This window comes from Prosopis cineraria, unplaced genomic scaffold (assembly GCF_029017545.1).
Source record: "Prosopis cineraria cultivar Desert tree isolate PC_DT_omini unplaced genomic scaffold, ASM2901754v1 PC1, whole genome shotgun sequence".
Classification (NCBI taxonomy): domain Eukaryota; kingdom Viridiplantae; phylum Streptophyta; class Magnoliopsida; order Fabales; family Fabaceae; genus Prosopis; species Prosopis cineraria.
Window position 1 is genome coordinate 34,255,841 of NW_026555332.1, and position 21,974 is coordinate 34,277,814.

General features: G+C 33.9%; 3 protein-coding genes across 5 annotated transcripts; all 3 read left to right on the forward strand.

Moving 5' to 3' along the window:
* Positions 1 to 36: 36 nt before the first annotated feature.
* LOC129317078 (PHD finger protein At1g33420-like) lies at positions 37 to 5,477 on the forward strand. Of its 2 annotated transcripts, none has more exons than XM_054961417.1 (5): positions 37 to 655; positions 1,443 to 1,569; positions 3,003 to 3,218; positions 3,510 to 4,127; positions 4,437 to 5,477. In XM_054961417.1, exons 1-5 carry the CDS (start codon positions 322 to 324, stop codon positions 5,263 to 5,265), a joined length of 2,124 nt encoding a protein of 707 aa, XP_054817392.1. In that variant the 5' UTR covers positions 37 to 321; the 3' UTR covers positions 5,266 to 5,477. The 2 variants fall into 2 exon arrangements, with proteins under 2 accessions (XP_054817392.1, XP_054817398.1); XM_054961423.1 differs by lacking the exon at positions 37 to 655 and adding an exon at positions 1,239 to 1,257.
* A 3,577-nt stretch (positions 5,478 to 9,054) lies between these two features.
* Positions 9,055 to 11,787, forward strand: LOC129286209 (peroxidase 47). Of its 2 annotated transcripts, none has more exons than XM_054922224.1 (4): positions 9,055 to 9,367; positions 9,905 to 10,093; positions 10,220 to 10,385; positions 11,156 to 11,787. In XM_054922224.1, exons 1-4 carry the CDS (start codon positions 9,125 to 9,127, stop codon positions 11,527 to 11,529), a joined length of 972 nt encoding a protein of 323 aa, XP_054778199.1. In that variant the 5' UTR covers positions 9,055 to 9,124; the 3' UTR covers positions 11,530 to 11,787. The 2 variants fall into 2 exon arrangements, with proteins under 2 accessions (XP_054778199.1, XP_054778205.1); XM_054922230.1 differs by having other exon boundaries at positions 9,097 to 9,367; positions 10,223 to 10,385.
* A 2,809-nt stretch (positions 11,788 to 14,596) lies between these two features.
* LOC129306735 (uncharacterized) lies at positions 14,597 to 20,893 on the forward strand. Its single transcript, XM_054947467.1, has 6 exons — positions 14,597 to 14,941; positions 18,072 to 18,125; positions 19,207 to 19,280; positions 20,051 to 20,168; positions 20,261 to 20,319; positions 20,584 to 20,893. Exons 1-6 carry the CDS (start codon positions 14,789 to 14,791, stop codon positions 20,660 to 20,662), a joined length of 537 nt encoding a protein of 178 aa, XP_054803442.1. The 5' UTR covers positions 14,597 to 14,788; the 3' UTR covers positions 20,663 to 20,893.
* Positions 20,894 to 21,974: the final 1,081 nt, after the last annotated feature.

The window sequence follows — 21,974 nt, forward strand, 5'->3', positions numbered from 1 at the left end:
GATCCTTGAAATTCTCTCTCCCTCCAAACCACTTCACTCGTTTCTCTCCATTTCCCAAAAAGCTTTTTTTTTTAATCCCCCTTTTTTTAAAGGCTGTTTTAGTTTTTTCTTTTATATTCCATTATTCCTTTCAAATTGCAGATTAATCCAACGACTCACATCTTCCACAAACAAGCTAGCCTCTTCCTTACCTCTTCCTCCATCCTCCATCGTCTCTTACCTCAGTTAAAAGATCTTCTCCAGAAGTTTCCGATCATTCTCGGTGTTTTTTCACTACACGCGCCCCTGAGATCGAGCCACGCGCCTGTTTCCGCCTCCGTTATGGTCGTTAGCGGTGGGAAGCCATTGAAGCGGATGAAGAGGAGAGTCACTGCTGATTTCTATGATTTTCTCACGTTTCCGTCCCCTGCAGTCGCTGGAGAAGATTTCTCCGGCGGAGCATTCCGGACAAACGTGAGATCTTTCCTGTCGAAGCACGCGCTGCTTCCACCGCCTTCGGCTTTGTTCCCTCACCTGCTGACGTGGCAGATCCTGTTCCGAGTCGGTGACTTGACGGACGGCCTGGAATCGAGCCCAGCGGTGGTCTGCCTTGACGTTGTCGAAGAGGATGTGGCCAGATCTAGATCCGTCTACTGCGATCAGTGCCGAGTTGTTGGTGAGTTGGCTCGCAGTAGTTGACCGATTCTATGTTTCGCGTAGCAATAAAATCGCTTTGGTTTCATCGTTTTTCAATTTCTTCCGGTTGCCAGTTTCTGATCTGCGGTGGTGATAGAGAAAATGATATATTATAAAACTCTGGAAATTATCGTGGTAATTTCGCAACATAAGCTCAGGTTGTTACACTCTTGAACAAGTAAAAAGTATGATTTATAAAGTTAATGATGAATGAACCTGACTATAATATTGAGCTATTAACAAAAATGAAGTGGAAAATAATTGTGGCCAAACATAGCCGTCTACTCCTGATAGTAACTTAAGTTATCGTCAACTCAATGTGACAAAATACAAAAAATCGGGCGGGTTGATGATCACGAAACGCTTTCTCCATTGTGGATGGGTGGGGCCCATTAAGAGAGGGACGGTGTGTTGGATTTATTCCTTCTCTACACGTGGATAGGATTATGCCACCTGTAGGTCTACCTCTTAGCGGGCATTTCTTGGCTGTCATTGTTGCGTGACAGCTATTATGTTGTGTCCTAAGTCTTTTTTTTTTTCCTCTCGCAGCAGCTCAATATAGACTGAGGATGTCGTAACGTGGTAGCGTATATCTTTGTTTTTAAGCCACGCTTTCCGCGATTTTATTATTTTGAATTTATTTTTAACTTTTTCCTTCCCCTTTTTTTCCTTCCCTTGAAGTGAAGATCTATCATCACTTTTTACTGCATGATGAAATTTGTGTCCCGTTCGTTTTTCTGATTTTAACCTTGAAATATGATATGAAGGTTGGAGTGGCCATCCAGTGTGCGCAAAACGTTACCATTTTATAATCAAGGCTGATGGTACTTCCATTGGCGGGTACCACAAGCCATGTATGTGCTGTGGAGACATCTTGCACTTGTCAGAATCCAAGTGAGTTACTTTGGATCTGATTTTTGTTTTTCAATGCACAAGGACACACTCTGATCATGTTAGATTGTCAAAATTTGTCATCATTCGGATTTTTATTTGTTTCAATTGCTTGTCATAACTTAAATGTTTATAGATGGGGATAAGTGGAATGCAATATTGCTATGAGGTAACCATAGTTGAAATTATCGGTTGGATACTTTCATGAGGACTTGTTGTCATGATACTGCCAATACTTTGCATGCGATATCTTTAAATTTAATACATAATGACGAGTGATTGTCAATCAAGTGCAAGTGAAAGAAAATCTTCTGCCTTTGGCAATCAAAGTGGTCACTCAATCGTATTGAAATATTATTTATTGAATTAGGTTCTGAACGATATTGTAATTAATTTTGCATGCTTTGATTTGTCCCAACATGTCCGATAGCATGAAATTTTTGGATTTGTTTGAGAAAAGGAGTTGCCTATAGTGTGATTCTATTCGTCTGACTGAATTATTTGCTAGCATATGTACATTTGAGCTAACACAAATACTTCTTTTATGTGAATGTTGTTTTTTAATATTTGAGGTACATTTCTTGTCTGTTAAACTCACGTTAAAGTAGTTGATCAAAGGAAAAAAGAAAGCTCACTTCTAGATAGAGCCAAACTTGGAATGTGTTGTTTCAGAGTCCACAAAACAATTGGGTTGTGAAGTACTGAAAACTGATGACTTGTCCTCTTGTGCAATAGTGGCGGTCTAATGAAACTATTTGTGAGGCTCTTTTTGATGGGAACTTGATTGTATAGAATGTGATCAATGATCATGCATAAAGACTCACTTAGTATTTGGTATTTATGCAGATGAATTAGATTTTTATATATGTAATTTTAGTTCATTTTTTAATGAAGCCTGGTATTTGTTGTATCACATGACAGTTGATTGACCTTTATAAATTAAGTCAAGCTAATTAAGTTTGAAGCTTGAAATATTTTTCACTAACTTGAGCTTAAGCCTGCCCAAGCTTCATGTTTGATTTAATCTTGTGTTCACAATGCGTGATGGTGCGATTGGATGTTATATTAGACTATCAGCAAAGTGATCATACAGCCTTGCTCTCACCCTTATCCCAGAGACCTTTTAAAGAATCTGAATGATTATTAGGGCTGTGTGAAGTGTTTCCTGAACCAGGCTGTTGTGCTAGTCTGGACTCTGGAGCTGTCTTTATAATGATTATCACTTGTATCATTGATTATTTTTTCTGAATCATTATAGTCCCATTCCATATAATTCATTCTACTTTATTAATATGTTTATGGTTTGGTGGTCTCTGTACCCATTTGCATTTGGCATTGTGAGCCTTAGCTATTTTTACATTAACTTACTAGCTCTTGAATGCCCATGGAGCATAATGGCACTTTTTGCTTATATGATGCATGCTTTTTATGCTCAGGTGCAAGTCTTGCAACCATGTGACAACCACGGATGATGTTGAAGACTGGGTCTATCACCAATTAGAAAGCACAACTCATCTTTTGCATGGGGTAGTCCATGCTAACGGTCATGGGCACCTACTTCGAGTTAATGGTAGAGAAGGTGGTTCCAAATTTCTTTCTGGGTGCCATATCATGGACTTCTGGGATCGCCTCTGCAAGACACTTGGAGTTAGGTTAGGTTGCTTGATTTTGATTGCAGCTTCCTTGTTTACTACTACATGATTGTTAAAAGTTGAATACATGGTTACTTCAGAATTCACATATTCTATTTAGATTTTCTCCCCTGGCGTCATGGGGTGTGGGGTTTCTTAAGATTAGAGATAGAACAGTGGACTTGCATTGATTAACTCTTGGGGCTTTGGCCATCTGAAAATACCTTTGCCTTGGGAAATAGGAGAATTTCTTTGTTTCACTATTTAATTTGAGTTCAATGCTCAATTGTTTTCACATGTCTATATGAGCAGAAAAGTTAGCGTGATGGATGTGTCAAAGAAGTTTGGGGTGGAGTACCGTCTACTCAATGCTATTACGAAAGGACATCCTTGGTATGGTGATTGGGGTTATCAGTTTGGTTCTGGTAGCTACGGTCTTACCCATGAATCATATAAGTCTGCTGTTGAATTCCTGTCCAATCTGCCCTTGTCCACCTTTCTTGCCCAAGGGCAGAAATGTGACTCACGTGTACAAGGCATGATCTCATATTACCAGTCTTTGTCAAAGAAAGAGCTTGTAAATATAAGGGGCTTCTTGTGTTTTTTAATGGATTTGATTCATGATGCTCGTAAGACTGCTGCATCAAATATTGATGACATCACCTGCAAGAAGCGACGCCTGAATGTTACTGGAGTGTCTTCTTCATGGACTAAGAGTGACATTGAATGTGTGGAGGAAGCCATGTTGAGAGTGCTTCGAGCTGTGTCTGGGTCCAATTGGGTGAGCTGGCGAGCTCTAAGGGGTGCTGTCTGCAAGGTGGCCTCCCCGGAGCTGCTTGATTACTGTCTTGGAGAATTGGGAGGAAAAGTGGTCCTTGGTGCAACAGTGAATACCCGATGCAATCCTGTTACTGGTGCTTTTGAGTACAGGTTTGATCTCTTTCTGATTTTTATAGTATATTGATCCATGAGATTAAGAATTAAACCACTCAAAAGTTGGTCATGCCTTGAGCAGTTGTGATAATATACTGGCAAAGAAATTCATGAAGTTCTTTGAATTATCATGCGTGGGACTAGAAGTCCAATTAACATTCTTCAGTACTGAGTTGCTGAACCTTGATATATTGATTTGTGTTTATTTGGAAGATCCTCTAATGGCTTCCTTCCTTCCTTTGTATGTAGATTTTTCTAATGCATATTTTGCTGCATTAATATTCCATGAACTCTTATTTGTTGCAGACTAGAGGCGGGGGACAATTCTCGCTATGGATTTGCAACCAATATTTCTTCGGGCTTAAAGAATCCATCTGAAGTGACTCTTCTACACGACCTGAGATACTTTTATAATTCCATTCTTAATCCTCAGACGATGTTGAACTATGATCCAGAGGAGACAAGGGTAATTGCCATGAGCTCTGCTCAGAAACTTCTTGACTGCAAGCAGTTTGTCAAGGACTATAAACCCGAGATGATGCCGCTGTCAAACCTGTCTAAGATACGCCTCTCATGTCAATTAGAGCTAGAAGATGAATCTGATGATTTTGCTGCTCACCTCCCACCAGAGTTAGTGATCCTCCCTGGAAATGCCACCGTAGCTGACCTCAAGGTTGAAGCAGCAAATGCTTTCCAAGATGTTTATGTCATGTTCAGAAGACTTCAAATCGAGGAGCTTCTTGGCTATAGTGTTGAGGATTCCTCCTTGGTCCAGCAATTGTCAGGTTCCATGATCCAAGCAGTCCGGCTGCGAGGAAGATGCAACGGCAAGAATGGGTTGAGCAAATTCCAAATGGAACGGGGCATCGAGAGGTGGACCGTGGAATGCAGCTGCGGGGCCAAGGACGACGATGGAGAGAGAATGTTGGCTTGTGATATATGTGGAGTGTGGAGACACACAAGGTGTTCTGGCATTCACGATGCAGATCCCGTGCCCGCACAGTTTGTTTGTCCAAGATGCCAGAACTCTGACCCCAAGCCCAAATCTAATGGACCCTGCGAGGATGAGATTGTGATTGATATTGCCAAGAATTGCTTTGAGAACAGCTTGCTAGTGCCATCTGATGTTCGTTGAGGCACCGACTCCAAGTGTGTAAATGTTTTTATTTCTGTGTAGTGTGTAGTTTGAGGTGGCCTGAAAAGCAAAACAGAACTTGTACATAACAGAATGCTGCCTTCGTCTTTTGTAAATATGTCTAACTAGACTGACGATGACTTCTGGATATTATCTATGTATGGTATCAAAACTAACAATCCCATGGATAGTGCAGTTCAGTCATTTCTGTATGGGCTTGTTCTAGTATTACCTTCATTTCTTAATCGTAGGGTGAATGTCTTAACTTCTGTTTGTAATGGAAGGAGAACAGGAAAGAGAGGAAATTAAGGGAAGGAAAATAAGAAAGAAAATTAGGAGAGAAAGGCGGAACAAGAAAAAAGAAATTATCTTTTTTAGTATAAAGTTTTTTGTTTAATTTTTCCCCCCTCTCTAGAAGGAAATTTAGGGGGAAAGCAAGAGTGAAAAATGTCCTCATTTTTTTTTAGTTTATATATATATATATATATATTTTTAACCCCGTTGTTTTCTGTCTGTGCCAAACGAAAAATTATGTATCTTATTCAAGGCCTTGATATTAAGAGGAGCAAGGCGACCACGTATGACAGAAACCATGTCCGCTCAACGTGAACCAGGTCATCCGTATAATCTGTAATTAAACCAATGCAATCAGTGCTCATATGTATCTTACCATACCACCACAAGCTTGCACTCATAAAGTGTACGCCTATGCAGTTGCACTCTATTTTTAATCAATATTCTTTTTTCATGGCATGCACAGCCACATCATGTAAACAAGATTTGTCTTCTGGTGATTTCATTCTGGTCTTCCTTGCCTGCACTCACATTAGCAGGTTTTTGTTTCTTCTCTCTGTTTTTTTTTTTTTTTAAAATCTATCTGCTCATAGGAGTGCAGAAAGGAGCCCAGGAGGGAGGCACGTGGAAGAAAATCCAATCCATGTAAACAATAATTGTTTTGCCTCGCGTGGGATTGGCGTTGAATATATACCGAAAGCTACTTGTTTGGAGCATGCTTTCCATTTTCTAGTAGTGTGTTGTGACTGTGTAATAACAAAACACAAATATAAATATAATTATTTTTTTTTTAAAAAAACTTGATAGCACCATTTTTTGCCGCCCCGTGTCACGTTTGCAGGCTTATCTGCTGTGGTGATGAAGTGAGGAAGCAAATTATGTGCTCCTGCATGCACCCATATGGATGAGTACGTAATACGACGCCACTAATGCTATAGACGCGTTCGCAGCACTTTGCTTAATCAACTATTGGGGCGTGTTGAATAATTAGTTCATGCCTTTATGTCTATGTGGGACTTGTATACCTTTTTCTCCATGTAAAGATTTTTTTTCTTTTATTTTTATTTATAAGCTATTTCTAATACGTTTCACCAGAATTAAAAAAAATGTTATACCTCATTAACTTTGTATTAAACTTTAATAAGTTTTCACCTTTTCTTTTAATAAATATTTTTAAATTTTATTATTGATATTTTTATTTAAAACATTTAATAAGGGCAAAAATGTAAAGATAAGTATTGAAAATTGATAAATAAGATTAAATTTTTTCTTCTCTCTCTACCTTATAAAAAGAATCAAAGAAGTGTATGTAGCACTCAAATTTGGTGCTTTATTGCTCTCTCTCTCTCTCTCTCTCTCTCTCTCTCTCTCTCTCTCTCTCTCTCTCTCTCTCTCTCTCTCTCTCTCTCTCTCTCTCTCTCTCTGATATGCAGGCCAGCTAGCTTGCTCTTCCATGGGGCTCATTCCACACAACCACTCCACTTGAGTTTGACTTGTATTAGATTCCATTCCTGCAAAAGTCTAATGGTGAAGACAAACCATCATCAAGTGGAATGACCAGAATAATGCATGGGATGATGTTGAACTAATAAATGCTAAGCTACATATAAAGTTTGTGCTTTTGTATTCATGGATTGAATTTCAATTTCTAGTATTCTCTATTTTGGCCCTGTGAATTCAAACGCTTGTTACTTGCATCCCAAATTTATAATATTGGAATGGAATAGGATGTCAAACTGTACTCACCGTTATTATTTTTTTTTTTATTGCAACAGCAATATATCAAAGTTATCTAAAGCTTGAGTCACTAAAATAATTTACATAAACTGACACCCAAATTTTTATTTAAAGAAAAAAACAAATGAGCTAGATCTCAATAACTTATCAACATCTAAATTAACTTTATATTGTACGTTTAAATCTTGCTATCAATATAAATTTTTTATTGATAAGCAATTTGTATATACTTTTATAATTTTCTTTGAGTTTGAAAACATATCCTAGTGTTAGTGAGCTCGATACTTAATTTATCTAAAATTTTTTTAACCAAAAAAACCTTACTAAGCCCTTATGATCATCCATTAATTAATATACTTGACTTTTCACCTCGGTAGCATGACTGAAATAAATTCTTATCGATAGACCAATTTTCATTCAATGTAACCACAAAATCTTCAACAAAGGATTGAAACACACACACTCTCTCCGTTATAAATTTTTTAAAAAGTTAAAATATTTAAAATTATAAGGCATTTTTAGTCTTTTAAAGTATAATAATAATTATTTTTTTAAAAATATCCCTATTGATAGTGACTTTATATTTGTTATAAGGTGTTTAATAATGATAAATATAAAAAGAGAATGTTAGTTTAAAAGCAGGTAACTATTTTGTCGGGAGGTAATATTCGGTTAAAAATGTCTTATATTTTTTAAACGGAGGAAGTATATAATATAATTAAATTTTACTACTCGTCTATTGTTTTCAATAAGTAATATATTTATCAACTCAAGTTGGTGTGCATAGGCTTTCTTTATCTGAGCAAATAGTTTGGAGTTCGAATCTTTTACCTCATGGTATAACAACTTATTTAAAGGAATTAGATGAGCACTGAGAGCGCTCATTGCCTTTGAATGGTTTAAATTGAATTTTCACAGTCTAAATTTACAGTTTTTTAACGGATGTTTTTTAAATAAAAAATTATTATTTTTAAAAAATAACAGTTAAGTAATTGTCTTTATTTTAAATTCTGTATTCATTAAAATAATTTTTTTAAAAAAATAAAAGTAAAAAAATTATAAATCTAGACTATTTAAATTAGATTTAAACAGTTCAGAAACAATTTAGAGGCAATGAACTCTAAGAGAAGATAATATTTGCTAGTATGAGGTTCATGCTCAGTGCTTGGAAAAGAAAAATAATTATCTACTTTTAACATGAATAGGGGATAACTATAATTAAACACAATGAGAGGAAGGTATACATAGCAGCATTGTATGGCACTAATAAAGTTTACTGCTCGTCATTTTCCCAACTGATCATTTTATTATTGTGATTAGTTTCAAAGTCCACCTATATATTAATATATCATCTATGGACTATGCGTGTCGTCATGGATCTTCATGCTAGAGTGACTGAAGGTGAAATTTCCTTACGTGCCATCAACTGTCAACTTGGGTGCAACCAACATGCATTTACATTACATGGGTTCATTATATAAATAATCTACACACACACAAATTGACATATAGATGGATCCAATAATGATGATGATAGGCATAGCATGAAGAGAAGAATGATAAGAACCTACACTATCTTCAACTTTTCCATGTCTAGTCTGATATACAGTATAGACTAGCCGACCCAGTTTCAATAATCATTACCATAATTTATGTATACTGATAAATATATATATTGCTCTGCCAACTTTCTCCCACTATATTCACTCCCTTTATTCCTGGACCTACCTCGTGTATAACGAAACTTCATACGATCATTCTCATTATGTCTTCATCCACTACTATATATATATATATATATATATAACTGTGGCTTTGGGTTTCAGGTATGTTGCACGAAAAAACTTGTTCTGCTATGGCGAACTTGGTAAGAGTGTTGGTGATGATAGTGATAATGAGTGGTGTGAGATTTATTATTATTGGAGCAGATGGTTTGGATATGAATTACTACTTGGCGAGCTGTCCCTTCGTTGAACCAATTGTTAAGGACACTGTAAACAGAGCTCTGCAGAATGATCCCACTCTTGCTGCTGCTCTTCTTAGAATGCACTTCCATGATTGCTTCATCCAGGTTCTCTCTTTAATTTCTTGCCCTTTTCTAATTCAATATCAAGTATCATTATTGTAGGATATTAGAGTCCACAAACATATCTTTGGTGACGAAAGAAACTTCTCTTCTTTCTCACAGGCCAATCCCAAGTTACAGTGACAAACTTGGGATTTTGTTTCATAGTATATATACACCATATATACCCCACAGAGAGAGAGGGTGAGGAAAGCAGAGGGTTAATGGCTGAGATTAGAACCCTAATCACTTGCTTGAGGGACGAGAATCCTTACCACAGATTATTGTGCCTTGCAATGGTGAAATCACATCCATATTTCACTATTAGTATTTTAGGCAGTTAGATCATTTTGAATAACAAAATTATAACTTCTCCCTCCTAAATTATTCTGGTAGCCTAACTACTATCGTATAATAAAATAATTATTTAACGCAGTGTAATTGAACAATTATTCTAATCATATGGTATATATTATTGTGATGTAAATGCTGATACCTTAAATTAAATGTAACTGATTATTATTGGGGCAATGAACGTGGCAGGGATGTGATGGATCGGTTCTGATCGATTCAACAAAAGGAAACACAGCAGAAAAAGATTCACCAGCGAATCTGAGCTTGAGAGGGTATGAGATCATAGACGATATCAAAGAACAGGTTGAACAACAATGTCCTGGAGTCGTTTCATGTGCTGACATTCTTGCAATGGCTGCTAGAGACGCTGTTTTCTTTGTAAGTTCATCATCAACCTAGCTTGTTAGCTAGTCTTCTTATAATTTTTGTTGGTTTTATATGTATGTATGTACGTACGTAAGTAAGATCATCGATCAACCACATGCATGTATGTATGGGTATAAGCAGGCTGGAGGACCAGTATATGACATACCAAAAGGAAGAAAAGATGGAAGAAGATCAAGAATTGAAGACACAATCAATCTGCCAGCCCCAACCCTTAATGCTTCCCAGCTCATCAGGATGTTTGCCCAGCATGGCTTTACTGCTCAACAGATGGTTGCTCTCTCTGGTATGTATGTGTATATAAATATATAATATTATAAAATATAAACTTTATTACAAATCAAATTTCAATCAAGTTTATGACATTATATTCAAACTCTGTATTCAACCATGAAGCTCGACTTGGTTACGTTTCAAGAATATAACTCAAAAGTGATACGTGCGTCTGTAATTTTTTTTTTAGTAGGATTTTTTCAAAAAAAAAAAAAAATCTCAGCGCATAGTAATCTTAATTTTATCAAAAAAGAAAATAAATGAATAGACAAAAGTAATGATTTTATAGTTTTGACTAGATGGTGCAACTTAATGTTTATATTTTGACTCAGTAATGATCCGTTATTAAATTTTGATTTAATTATAATTCAATTCTTAAACTTTAATTTAACGTAATTCAGTACTATAACTTTAACTATCTAAATAACTAAAATCATTTCTTTAAAAGTTAAGGAGTAATGTTTTAAATAACCAAAATTATAAAAATTGAATTGTATTGAGTTAAAGTTTAGGAATAAAATTTTAACTAACTCAAAATATATTGATTAATTTATAATGAGTCAAAATTTATGAATTGAATTATATATAATTGAATTAAAATTATAAGGATGAAGTCATTAATTTTTCTTAAAAAAATATTTACAGCTAAGATGACGGCAACTAGGAACTAATCAAAGTTGACAAAACTGTTTTGTTTTTTATGTGGCCCATAAGCGCCCAACAAAACTGAAAGACAAGCAAATTTTAAACATGTGTGATACCATGATTGGTGTGTGCATGCAGGAGGACATACTCTAGGAGTGGCAAGATGTTCGTCGTTCAAAAACCGACTGAACAAGGCTGATCCGGCATTGGATTCGGAGTTCGCAAAGACATTATCGAAGACATGCCGCGGCGGAGACAACTCGGAGCAGCCGTTCGACCCCACGAGGAACGACTTCGACAACCTGTACTATAATGCTCTGTTGAGGAAGAATGGGGTTCTTACGTCCGACCAAACACTGTACAGCAACCCCACAACCAGGAACTTCGTTAATGGCTATGCACTGAACCAGGCCATGTTCTTCTTTGATTTCCAGCAGGCCATGGTCAAAATGAGCTTGCTTGATGTCAAAGATGACGGAGAAGTTCGTGAGAACTGTCGGAAAATCAACTGATCTTTTCTAGGCTTCCATGGTTATGTCTGGACACTTTGAATTGTACTTAGTACGTGCATGATGGCATATATTACTTGACGGTTTGATCATATTTTAATAATTGCATGAGAGTGGGTTGCACTAAGTTAGAATTTCCTTTTTTATTTTTTGGTAGCAAAGTGGGATGTATTCGAACAAAATCAAGCGCTATAAAGTATGGGAACGGATATCCGAATTCTATTGGCAAATAACAGAGGAAGAAGATCGCGAGTGTTCTAATTTCTTTTAGTGTAATATTATATGAAAGTAATTAATCAATCTATTTATATATAAACCTGTCAACAATAATATATATGTATATATATATTACTGTAAAAAAGTTTATGGTAGTGTCATTATCAGGGCGTTTGTGTGTGTATGTGTGTGTGTAAAAGGTTCTAAAACTTAAAGACGGAATTAATGGGAACAAAAGGTTCTTGTCGAGACAGCAAAAATTATTTCTCATGAACTCATGAAGTATGATAAAAAGTGCTTGTGAAAAGTAAAGCGGTTGTCCACGGATTTTGATAATAAATAATACAAGTTATTGTAAGTGGATAGAATGAATATATATATATATATATATATAGATGGAGACTTATCGGTTTAATGTGTGTGTGTGTGTGGGTGTGTGTGTGTGTGAGTGTGTCTATATATACATATATAAATAATATAAACTTGCCAATGGTTCAAAGTGCAATTAAATTGAATGTAATATTACTAAACATCCCTCGTGTGAGTTTTAGAACCTAGAATTATCCATGATGATGAAAAAAAATACAAATTGTGGGGTGGCCTCCCTTAATTACTATCCAAAATTTGAATTGATTTGTGTGTCTCAATAATTAACTAATTTTGTGTCTCAATAATTAACTAATTGTGTGTCCCAATAATTAACTAATGACTAAAGTGAAGAAAAGGGGTCAGATTATAGCATGACATTAAAACTCAACTCGAATTTACCAGTTACATAAGTGAATTGGTGAATCAATTTTCTGGCCAAACTAATCAAGAATTTTGAACAGGTTAGCCAGGTTAGATTTTATGTTCTTTTTCCGCCTCTTATTGAGCTTAATATGACATTGTTTTGCTTGAAAAGAAGAAAAAAATAGCAGCTCATCAAATTTGAGCTTTAATAGCTCTGTTTTGTTTGATTTTTTGTGGTTTATATATGAATATTCTGTTTACATATGATTAGTCATTATCACATAATTAGCAACAAAGCTTTCCAACATATATGTATAGGGATTAGGCCGAAAGCTAACCCTAAAACTCTTAACAAAAGAGTGCAAATGGGCTAAGTTTTGAATGAGGTCCAACTTTCTCTCACTGGGCTTCAGAAATTCATTCTTATGCAAGCCCATGACAATTTATATAATCTTCACGTTCTTGATAACGACTCAACATGACTTGATTAACCCCATTAGTGCTGCAGAACTAATAAGTATTTTTGAAAGAATCAAAATTTATTGGAATGATAAGTTTGATAACATTAACATTTATTTTGATTCTCTTGAAGCTCTTATGTTCATCCAGCATGAATTCTCAAATATCCATCTTCTCATTGAAATTATCAAAAAATAATAATAATAATCAAGGAATTCATCATAAGAAATTAAATAATTATATTTAATCACATTTTTAGAGAAGCTAATAAGTATGTTGATTGGCTTGTACATCAGTTTTCTTATAATAACTTAGACATCAAGATCTTTGATTTTTCACCCAACGAGCATAGAAATTTTTTGTATTCTAACATGATTTAATTTGTCATCATTTTGCATGGATTTTTCTGTGACTTTTTATTAAAAAAACATGACTTGATTAAATATCAGGACATTTTATTGGGTCAGTCTTTTTAAAGAAAAACAACTTCAAAAAAAAAAAAAAATTAATGTTGAGTTGATGTTCAATTGGACCAACAAACTCCCTAGACCTGACGTGAATCAACACAAGCTCAATTTATTAGTATTTTCAATTATCATAATTTAGTGTGGTTTTTTTTTTTTTTGGGATAAAGAATTTAAGAATTCTTACAAGCTACTACATCTGGTCTTTATTATAAAATATTTTTAATTGTTTCAAGCATATTAAAAAAATATTTTTTTTGATATTATAGAAAATGATATATACTTTTATTTTTATCATTAATTTTAAATAATGATACAATTACATTAAAAATATTCATGTTAATCAAGAAGAATAAAATTAAAAAAATTAATTTAATTATTATAAAGTATTCTATATTTTAAATTAAAAATTACTTTTAAAAAGTGCACAACAAAAACGATTGGGGTGAGTATTAATCTTTTTTAAAATATTAAAAAATTGAGATTTCAAAGTTATCACTTGTACTTTTAAAATTACTACTCCCAGTCATACCTTCCAAAATTACTAAAATGTTTTAATTTAAAATTTCAATTCTTTCATGTTTTCGTATTCCACATCATCATATTGTGTCATGGAGCTAAAATTAAAAATATGGAAGAAAATAAGAAAAAAGAATTTTTTATGACTCTACCACCCAGTTAATTTTATTTCATTTAATCCCTATTTCATGCTCATATATGTTTCAAAGCAAGATGTGAAAATTTTATTCTTTTGCTATATATGAATACTATTTCCATTTCAATCTGAAAAAAGATTTTTTCTTTTAAAAAAATATAGAAAATCTAGAATATTTTTAGTAAAATATGAAAGATTAAGTTACAATCCTTTTAAGGAAATAGAATATAGCTTTGAAATGTTTCAATAAAAGTTTTAAACCCTTCACCAAATGATAAATGTCGGGAACCTTTAAATATTTTTTTTTATCCTAAGAATTCCTATATATATATATATATATATTTATATATTCATTTCTACAATGAAAGATTGTGAGAAAAAAAATTATGAATATTACTTATCACATTTTTTTTTATTTATTTCGAAGTTGAATTTAAAATTTTAAAATAAACTTTATTTTACATCTCAGTATCTCACGGTTTTTAATTTAATTTAATTTTATTGGGGACCGAATCGTCTGAAAAGGATGCAGACTCAAGCTTAAAACTGAAGGAAGGATTAACAATTAGCAGATATACAAGGACCTGTCACCATTCTATTGCGTTTGTTCAGACTCACAGTGAAGTTGGGACGTTGTCCAAATCCAAATTGTTCCTGAAATTTGAAGCAATTTTTGTTACCGTAATTCCTACAGATCCACTGGTTCTCCAATTTCCCGAGAAAGTGTGAGAAAACAATGGAGAAGATGCAGAAGGCCATCGAGAAAGTCAAGTTAGTGGTGGGAATGGATGTGGAAGATGACGAACAGCGAGCTCCAGCATTAGAGGAGGGCAATTCATTCGCCTTCATGGATGAATTCAACCGAAACTGCACTTTGTCCACCGAACAGGTTTTTTTTTTTGTTTTTTTTATTTTTTGGGTTTTGGGTTTCAATTTCGATCAACTATATAGTTTTTTTTGGTGAGGGAGAAGATGTTGCAAGGAGAAGAAATGCATCTATTACTTCTTACTGCGTTTCAATTAGTTTACATGCTTTTTGTTCTTGTCGTAAATTCGATGGTGGATGCGGGAACATTTTATTCAAAATTAGTGTGACCATTCAGTTGGCTCAGTTGGACGTATGCTTTACTGAAAACTCGGATTGAAAACCACTTGAACTTGATATCTGATCCGCAGTAGTTATGTTTGGACAATTTAGCTTTCAACTTAATTAACTTAGTGAGCCCAAAATTTTGGATATTTTTGCTCGGCCAGTGTCTGCAGCATTGAGCTGGGGGTTAGATAATAGATTCTTGACCTGAGTGGACCTAAAAAAATTTGCTGCTTGAGCAAGCTAAAGGTTTTGGCTTTGGATCTCACATGGGGATCCGTACCCTCTGGCATTCAGATTTAAATAATAGTTGTATGCCCTAAACGAGAAGGAAAGCTTCCGGGATTGATTTGAATGCTGTAGAAATGTTTGTGGAAAAGTGACAGGAATTGGATGAAGTGGATAATCATCTTCTTTTTACGAGTCTAGGAATGGCTGTGAACTGTCTTACTGAGCTAACTACTGGTGACTGAGAGATAGTTCCTTAAAATGAATTTATGTTATAGAAGAATGTTGATGTGTAACTATGTAAGTCCAGCTACACTCAGAAAATGTTGGTTAACATGCTAGTTCCATATTAAATAGTTTCTGAGAATCAATATTTTCTTGAATCTGTTTGGGTCAGGTGCATTAAAGAATAGAAATGAATCTTGTTGGAAGATAAAATCATAATTGCCTACTGATTATTGCAATATGGCCTTTGATGTGCAAATAGAGAAAGAAAACAACAAACAACAACAACAAGCCTTTATCCCACTAAGTGGGGTCGGCTACATGGATTGCAAGACGCCATTGTGCTCTATCATTTATTAAAAATAGAGAAAGAAAACATGCAGCTAATTTTTATTCATTAACTTAATTAACAAAAGGCTGTTGTATTTTCAACAAAATGGATTGTTAATATGCATAGAAGAGACAAATTAAAAATAAGCTCCTTGAGATGATTAATTAGATTTGAGTGACAAAGAAATAATATTTATATTTTAAAAAATGACAGTGATTAAATGCCCCCTAAAGGATCCCTAGTTTTTGAAGTGAGAAAATTAAATATTTGAGACAGGTTAGGGCCAATGGGATAAAGGGGACGGAGTGGAGTGGAAGTAAGAAACAAATAGTCTGTTTGGAAACATTTTAAAGGTAGGATGGAGTGGAAGTAAGAAACAAATAGTCTGTTTGGAAAGATTTTAAATGTAGGATGGAGATGGATTGAGAGGCCTGGAAACTCCTCCAAATCTTTCCCCCTAAAATGTGGATGTGTGTGTGTGGTGGGGTTTTGGGGGGGGGGGTACCCTGTTTAATTAAAATATTATGTGATGACTTTTCTCTTTTATTGAGCTGTGATATGTTTTGAAATAATGTACATAAGTACTACATAGTTTATTTTGCTCTCTTTTTTCAAATTGGTTTCTAAGAATTTCCTTTGTCATCATTGGGGCTGTATGTTAGGTTTGGTGGGTATTATATTGAGTTATTCACTTCGATTCAAAGTTCTAACTTGCATAAAGAAACAACAAGAAGAAGTTTTATCCCACTAGATGGGTTTGGCTACATGAATTACACAACGCTATTATGCTCTATTATCAACCAAGTTTTTGGGAATGTTGTTAACTAAGAGGTTTCATTCAACAACTTTCATAAGTGTTCTCTTTAGTCTTCCTCTACCCTTCTTTATAGGACTCACGATTATCTGTTCCATTTTCCTCATTGGTACTCCCATGGCTTTCTCTGTATATGTCCAAATCATCTCAACCGATTTTTTACCATTTTTCCCTTAATAGATACCACGCCTATATTTTTTTCATATATGCTCATTTAGGATTTTATATTTTTGCATATGCCCACACATCCATTTCAATATTCTCATATTTGCTCCTCCAACTTTATGCTCCTATTGTCCTTTTAGAACCCAATATTTACTACCATATAATATAACTGGTCTTATAATAGTTCGATAAAACTTTCCTTTAAGTTTATGAAGTACGTTTCAATCACACATAACTCCTTTAGCTTTTCTTTAATTAAACCACCTAACTTGTATCTTATGTACAATATTTCCATCAATTTTCTCATCATATTGAATGCTAGCTTCCAAATATCTTAACTTTTCTACTTGAAGTATAATTTAATTTTTCAATCTCACTTTCAAATTTCTACTGACTGATCTCTTATTAGAATTGCAATGAATATTCGATCTCAGCTCCAATGACCTCCTCCATAACTCAAGTTTACAATTAATCTCTATAAAGAAAGAAAAGTTGAAAAATAAATAAATCAGACTCTAGAGGTTCATGTGCTAACTGTGTTATGGCAAACTTCAACTTGTTTGGTCCTCTTGAGTTTAAATCTAAGCAGCAACTGGTAGTGTCTTAAAAGCAACCATGTTTTTGGGCTGCTGTGGGTACAGTCTAGACACAGTGGATATCTACCTTCAAATATACCATATTTTCTTCTTCTCTAAATAGGTTGTTCTGAAGGGTTGTGATATTTTGTCATTCCATGACCTCTTATTATATTCTGGTAATTTAATTGGTCGATTAGAACTTAGAAGCTACATAATAGAACCAACGCGTTACATGATCTATATTGTTAATGTTGGGAGATGTCTTGGAATGGAGCTGATTTTTTTTTTTAATTTCTTTTTTCCAATTATTTTTTTTTTCAAATGTGCATGATCCTTTGCCATGGAATCCACTCAAGTAGTTGATTGACTCTATTGGTTTTAGCTGTTATTTTTTTCATCTGATCTTTCCTTGTTGCTTGCCCCTTAATCTTGGATTTTACACTGTACATCAACATCCTCAAGTTTATTTCAGTACGCATATTTCGTTTATCATCCTAAATTTAAAATATTTGTTTGATTCATTCAACAAATTTCCATCAGAAGAACGTTTTTCCCAGTTTCACTAATCATGTCTTTTTTACCAAACAGAGATTGCATGGTTTCGTCATATGCTTTGTTGCTGGTTTAACTTGCACACTATTGGTAAGTTTACCCGATGCTTTTACGTACGCATTACGCTTGTGTGTGCAATGGGGGGAACTGGTAGACCAAGCTTTATTTATCTCTGAGGTCGATTATTGTATTTTTAGTTGGAGAATCCTTCCTTTCGTACTCTCTAATACGACAGACTTTTTTGTAATTGCCCAAATTCAATCCTTGGAAATCAGAATAATATTCAATACTAAAATTTCATTCCTCGTTTTTACACATCAGGATCTTTCATGGACATAAATAATACTCTAATTGATGGACGTGTGAAAGGGTAAAATATCCTATATGTAACTATAAATGATTTACTTTCTCTCACACTTAAGTTTTCCTCCACATAGGAAGATAACTGATCATCAAAACTCAAGGAAATTGTCCTTGAGTTTATTGGTTTTGAAATGTGTTCCATGTAGAAAAACATCATAAATTGGAGGATAATTCCAAACTACAATAGCAGGTTCAGTGTCATGATAGGGCTTTTCGTTTCTCCATTTTTAACTTATCTATCAAATTTACGTTCAGAAAGTCTAAAGCTTGTAATTATCTCCGCGATCTCCAAATTTTGAGTGTCATTTTATAGAACCTGGAGCCACTATGTACTCTAACTAGATGTGGGTCCTGACACGAAGTATGATTAATGATAAATGAGTTGCCCTGTTTATGGTTTATGAATAGTGCAACTTGTTTGAGTTTTTATCTTTTATATTCAATATTGATTTCTGAAATGCTCTTTCTGCTCACAATCAAAACTTATTTGTGAGATCTGACTTGTACTAACTCCAATAATTATTTTCTCTATACTGGACAAAGTGACTGTTATATACAGGCACAAAAAGTAATCTTTATCCTCTTAAATTTTAATTCTAATTCATATTTGTTAATTGCTTATTTATGATGAAATACTGATGGGAAAAAAAAAATCACATAAATGGATTCCCATATTTGACATTTAACTCTCATGGTAATGCAACTTATTTCATTAAATTTCTCAAAATCTGGACCTATGAAAGCTGCTGTTTCAACCTGAATGTAAAGTATGTTAAGAGTTACTAATACTATTTTTTCCATCTCACAGTCAATGCTTGTTTTCCTCAATCCAGTCAAGTTTGGGATAACATTCACTCTTGGTAATTTGCTTTCACTTGGAAGGTATGCACTGCTTTTGATTCTTCTGTTCACCCTCATCCTACTCCCCAGTAGCTTGCTGCTTGAATGATCAAGATTGGAAATGTGGATGGCTATAGATTTTCCCTAGTTCTCTCCTTTTGAAGTCATGAGATTTTATATTGTTGGAGAAATGATAATAGCGATGATAAAAGGTGTGAAGAAAGGGAGAGAGATTTTTCCCACTTTGTCCTAATTTCAGCTAGGAGAATTGAAGCGCATTAATTAATTCATATCTTTTTAATTTGTTCACTTTGATAAAAAATGATATCTGGCCAAAAAAAAAATAGATATAAAATGATATACTCTCTCCTTTTCTTCTAAGGTTTTCAAACATTATGTGAACTTCATGTGTATAATTTCTGGCTTTTATTCTTCAATTTTGTTATTGTACATTGAGTTGTGCTCTAAGTAGATTGATCAGTAAACAGAGACATGGTAGTAGATTTATCCAAAAAAAAAAAAAAATTAGGGACATGGTAGAGTGAAAATTTATCGGAGGAGGTGCTATGCTACCTAAGGATTTGTCTGAGCTCATGTCAACTTGTCTTCTTTTGTGAAAATTAAGTTCTTTGGGATTATACTGTTTGCCAAATGTTATTTTTTCATTTTCCTCACTAGAAGCTTACCTTCTTAAAATTGACCAAATGACTTGTGTCTCAAAAATTATGGTGTTCTGCTTTTTTCTAATCCCAAGCAGTGTACTGGGGAAAAAGAAAAAAAAATCCTAAGTAATTTATTTTATTTCATCGCAGCACAGCATTCCTCATTGGTCCTAAACGACAATTGACAATGATGCTTGATCCTGTTCGTATTTATGCAACAGCAGTATTCCTGGCAAGCATTATAATTGCTTTGATTTGTGCACTTTATGTAAGCGGCCGCGTAGCAATATTCTCTATTTGTTTCCCGTTTTTTAATATATCATTTACCGTTAATTGCTGAGTACTTAACGTGTTGACCAGGCTCATAACAAGCTACTGACACTTCTGGCCATTATTTTGGAGTTTGGAGCCCTAGTTTGGTATGTCAGTGTTTCAAAATTCCCTGCACGTAACACTTATTAACATTTCCATTATCTGTGGTTTGAACACATTGCTTAAAAGTCACATTTATTTGTCTTAAATTGAATGTTTCATTAGCATGAGTCTTAGGAGTGGGTCAATTGCACTGATTAAATAAATTAACTGCCTCACGAAAATCCAGCATTTTTATTCTTAAGCATATGCTGAGATTTTCCAGTTATAATCACTATTAATGCTTCCTTTTCTGACATTGCGATTGACAGGTATAGCTTGAGCTACATTCCTTTTGCCAGATCCATGGTTTCCAAGATCCTGGTTTCTTGCTTTGACACTGAATTTTAGGCTGCACTTGAAAATTGAAAACTCTAGCTTAGTCCAATGAGCTACATAGTTTTGCTTGATAATTTTGCTGTGCTACAGAAATCAGGTTTGGTTTTGGCTGACTAATTGAGATTCACCAGTGCCTGTCCCTCATTTTCTGTAGTATTTTGTGAATTGTCTTGGATCGGTGGAAGCAAAATCTTGTGCATTTGTGTTTTGTTGTCTATGAATCCATGTCAAGGCTTGTCTCAACTTCTTCCCATTTTTCTGTGGCTGTGGACACATTGGAGCATGTCATCTTTCATTCAAGAGGTGTCACAGAGAAAGAGACATTATATTAAGCCAACTTTGGGACGAGATGGGAAGGTTAGGGGAGTTGGCTTTCCGCCGCTGAATGGCCCTCCTCCCACTCTCCTCTGTACGTTTGGATATCCAGATTTAAAGTTTTTAATTTTTAATTTTATTTTTAAATTTATTAAATTATTAAAAAATTAAAAATTTGGGATATTACTAATTTAGACAGCCCAGATTAAATATTGATGGTCTAAATTTAATGTTAAAATTTTTTATAATTTTATAAATTGACTATGCAAATTCACTTTGGATAGTACAAGTTTAATACTAATTTTTTATAATTTTTATAAATTTTATTTTGATTATACAATATTAAAAATAAAGATAATATTCTAATATGCACTTTTTAGAAAATATTTTTTTAAAAAAATTATAAGTTAAAAATTTTTAATTTGAACTATCCAAGTATATCTAAATAATCAATTATAAAAATTATAAACAAAATTTAATATTAAATTCAAATCATTCATATTAAATCTAAATTTTCTAGATTTCTAATTAGAGTTAAATGAAAAAAAGTATAATTTTTTTATTTTAATAAATATAAAATTATAATTATAATTATAATATTTAATGTGAACAATCTATATTTAATAAAAGGTGGGAGGAACGTGGAAGGAGGGATGCGGACGCTGAGTCCAAGAAGACAAGAATTTAAGGAATGGTTTTCAATTTTATTCCTTGAAAAATAGAAATAAGTTTGGGTAAGTGAAAATGTTTCTTTTAAAATTGTAGATGTAAACCTATTTTTAAGATCAATAGAAGCTTGAAAAATATAAACTTATTCTGTTTTTCAGAAACATTAAAATTATCAAGCATGCTAGAGATGTTAAGTCTCAATTGATAACAAAGGGTTCTCGAATTCTTTTAACATAGTTTATCCAGGTGTAAAAGATATAAAAAAGTTGAAATGATAAGTGTTTGATTAATGTTAAAAAATTACAAAACATAAAAGGTTACAAATCTAAAGATGAAAGTA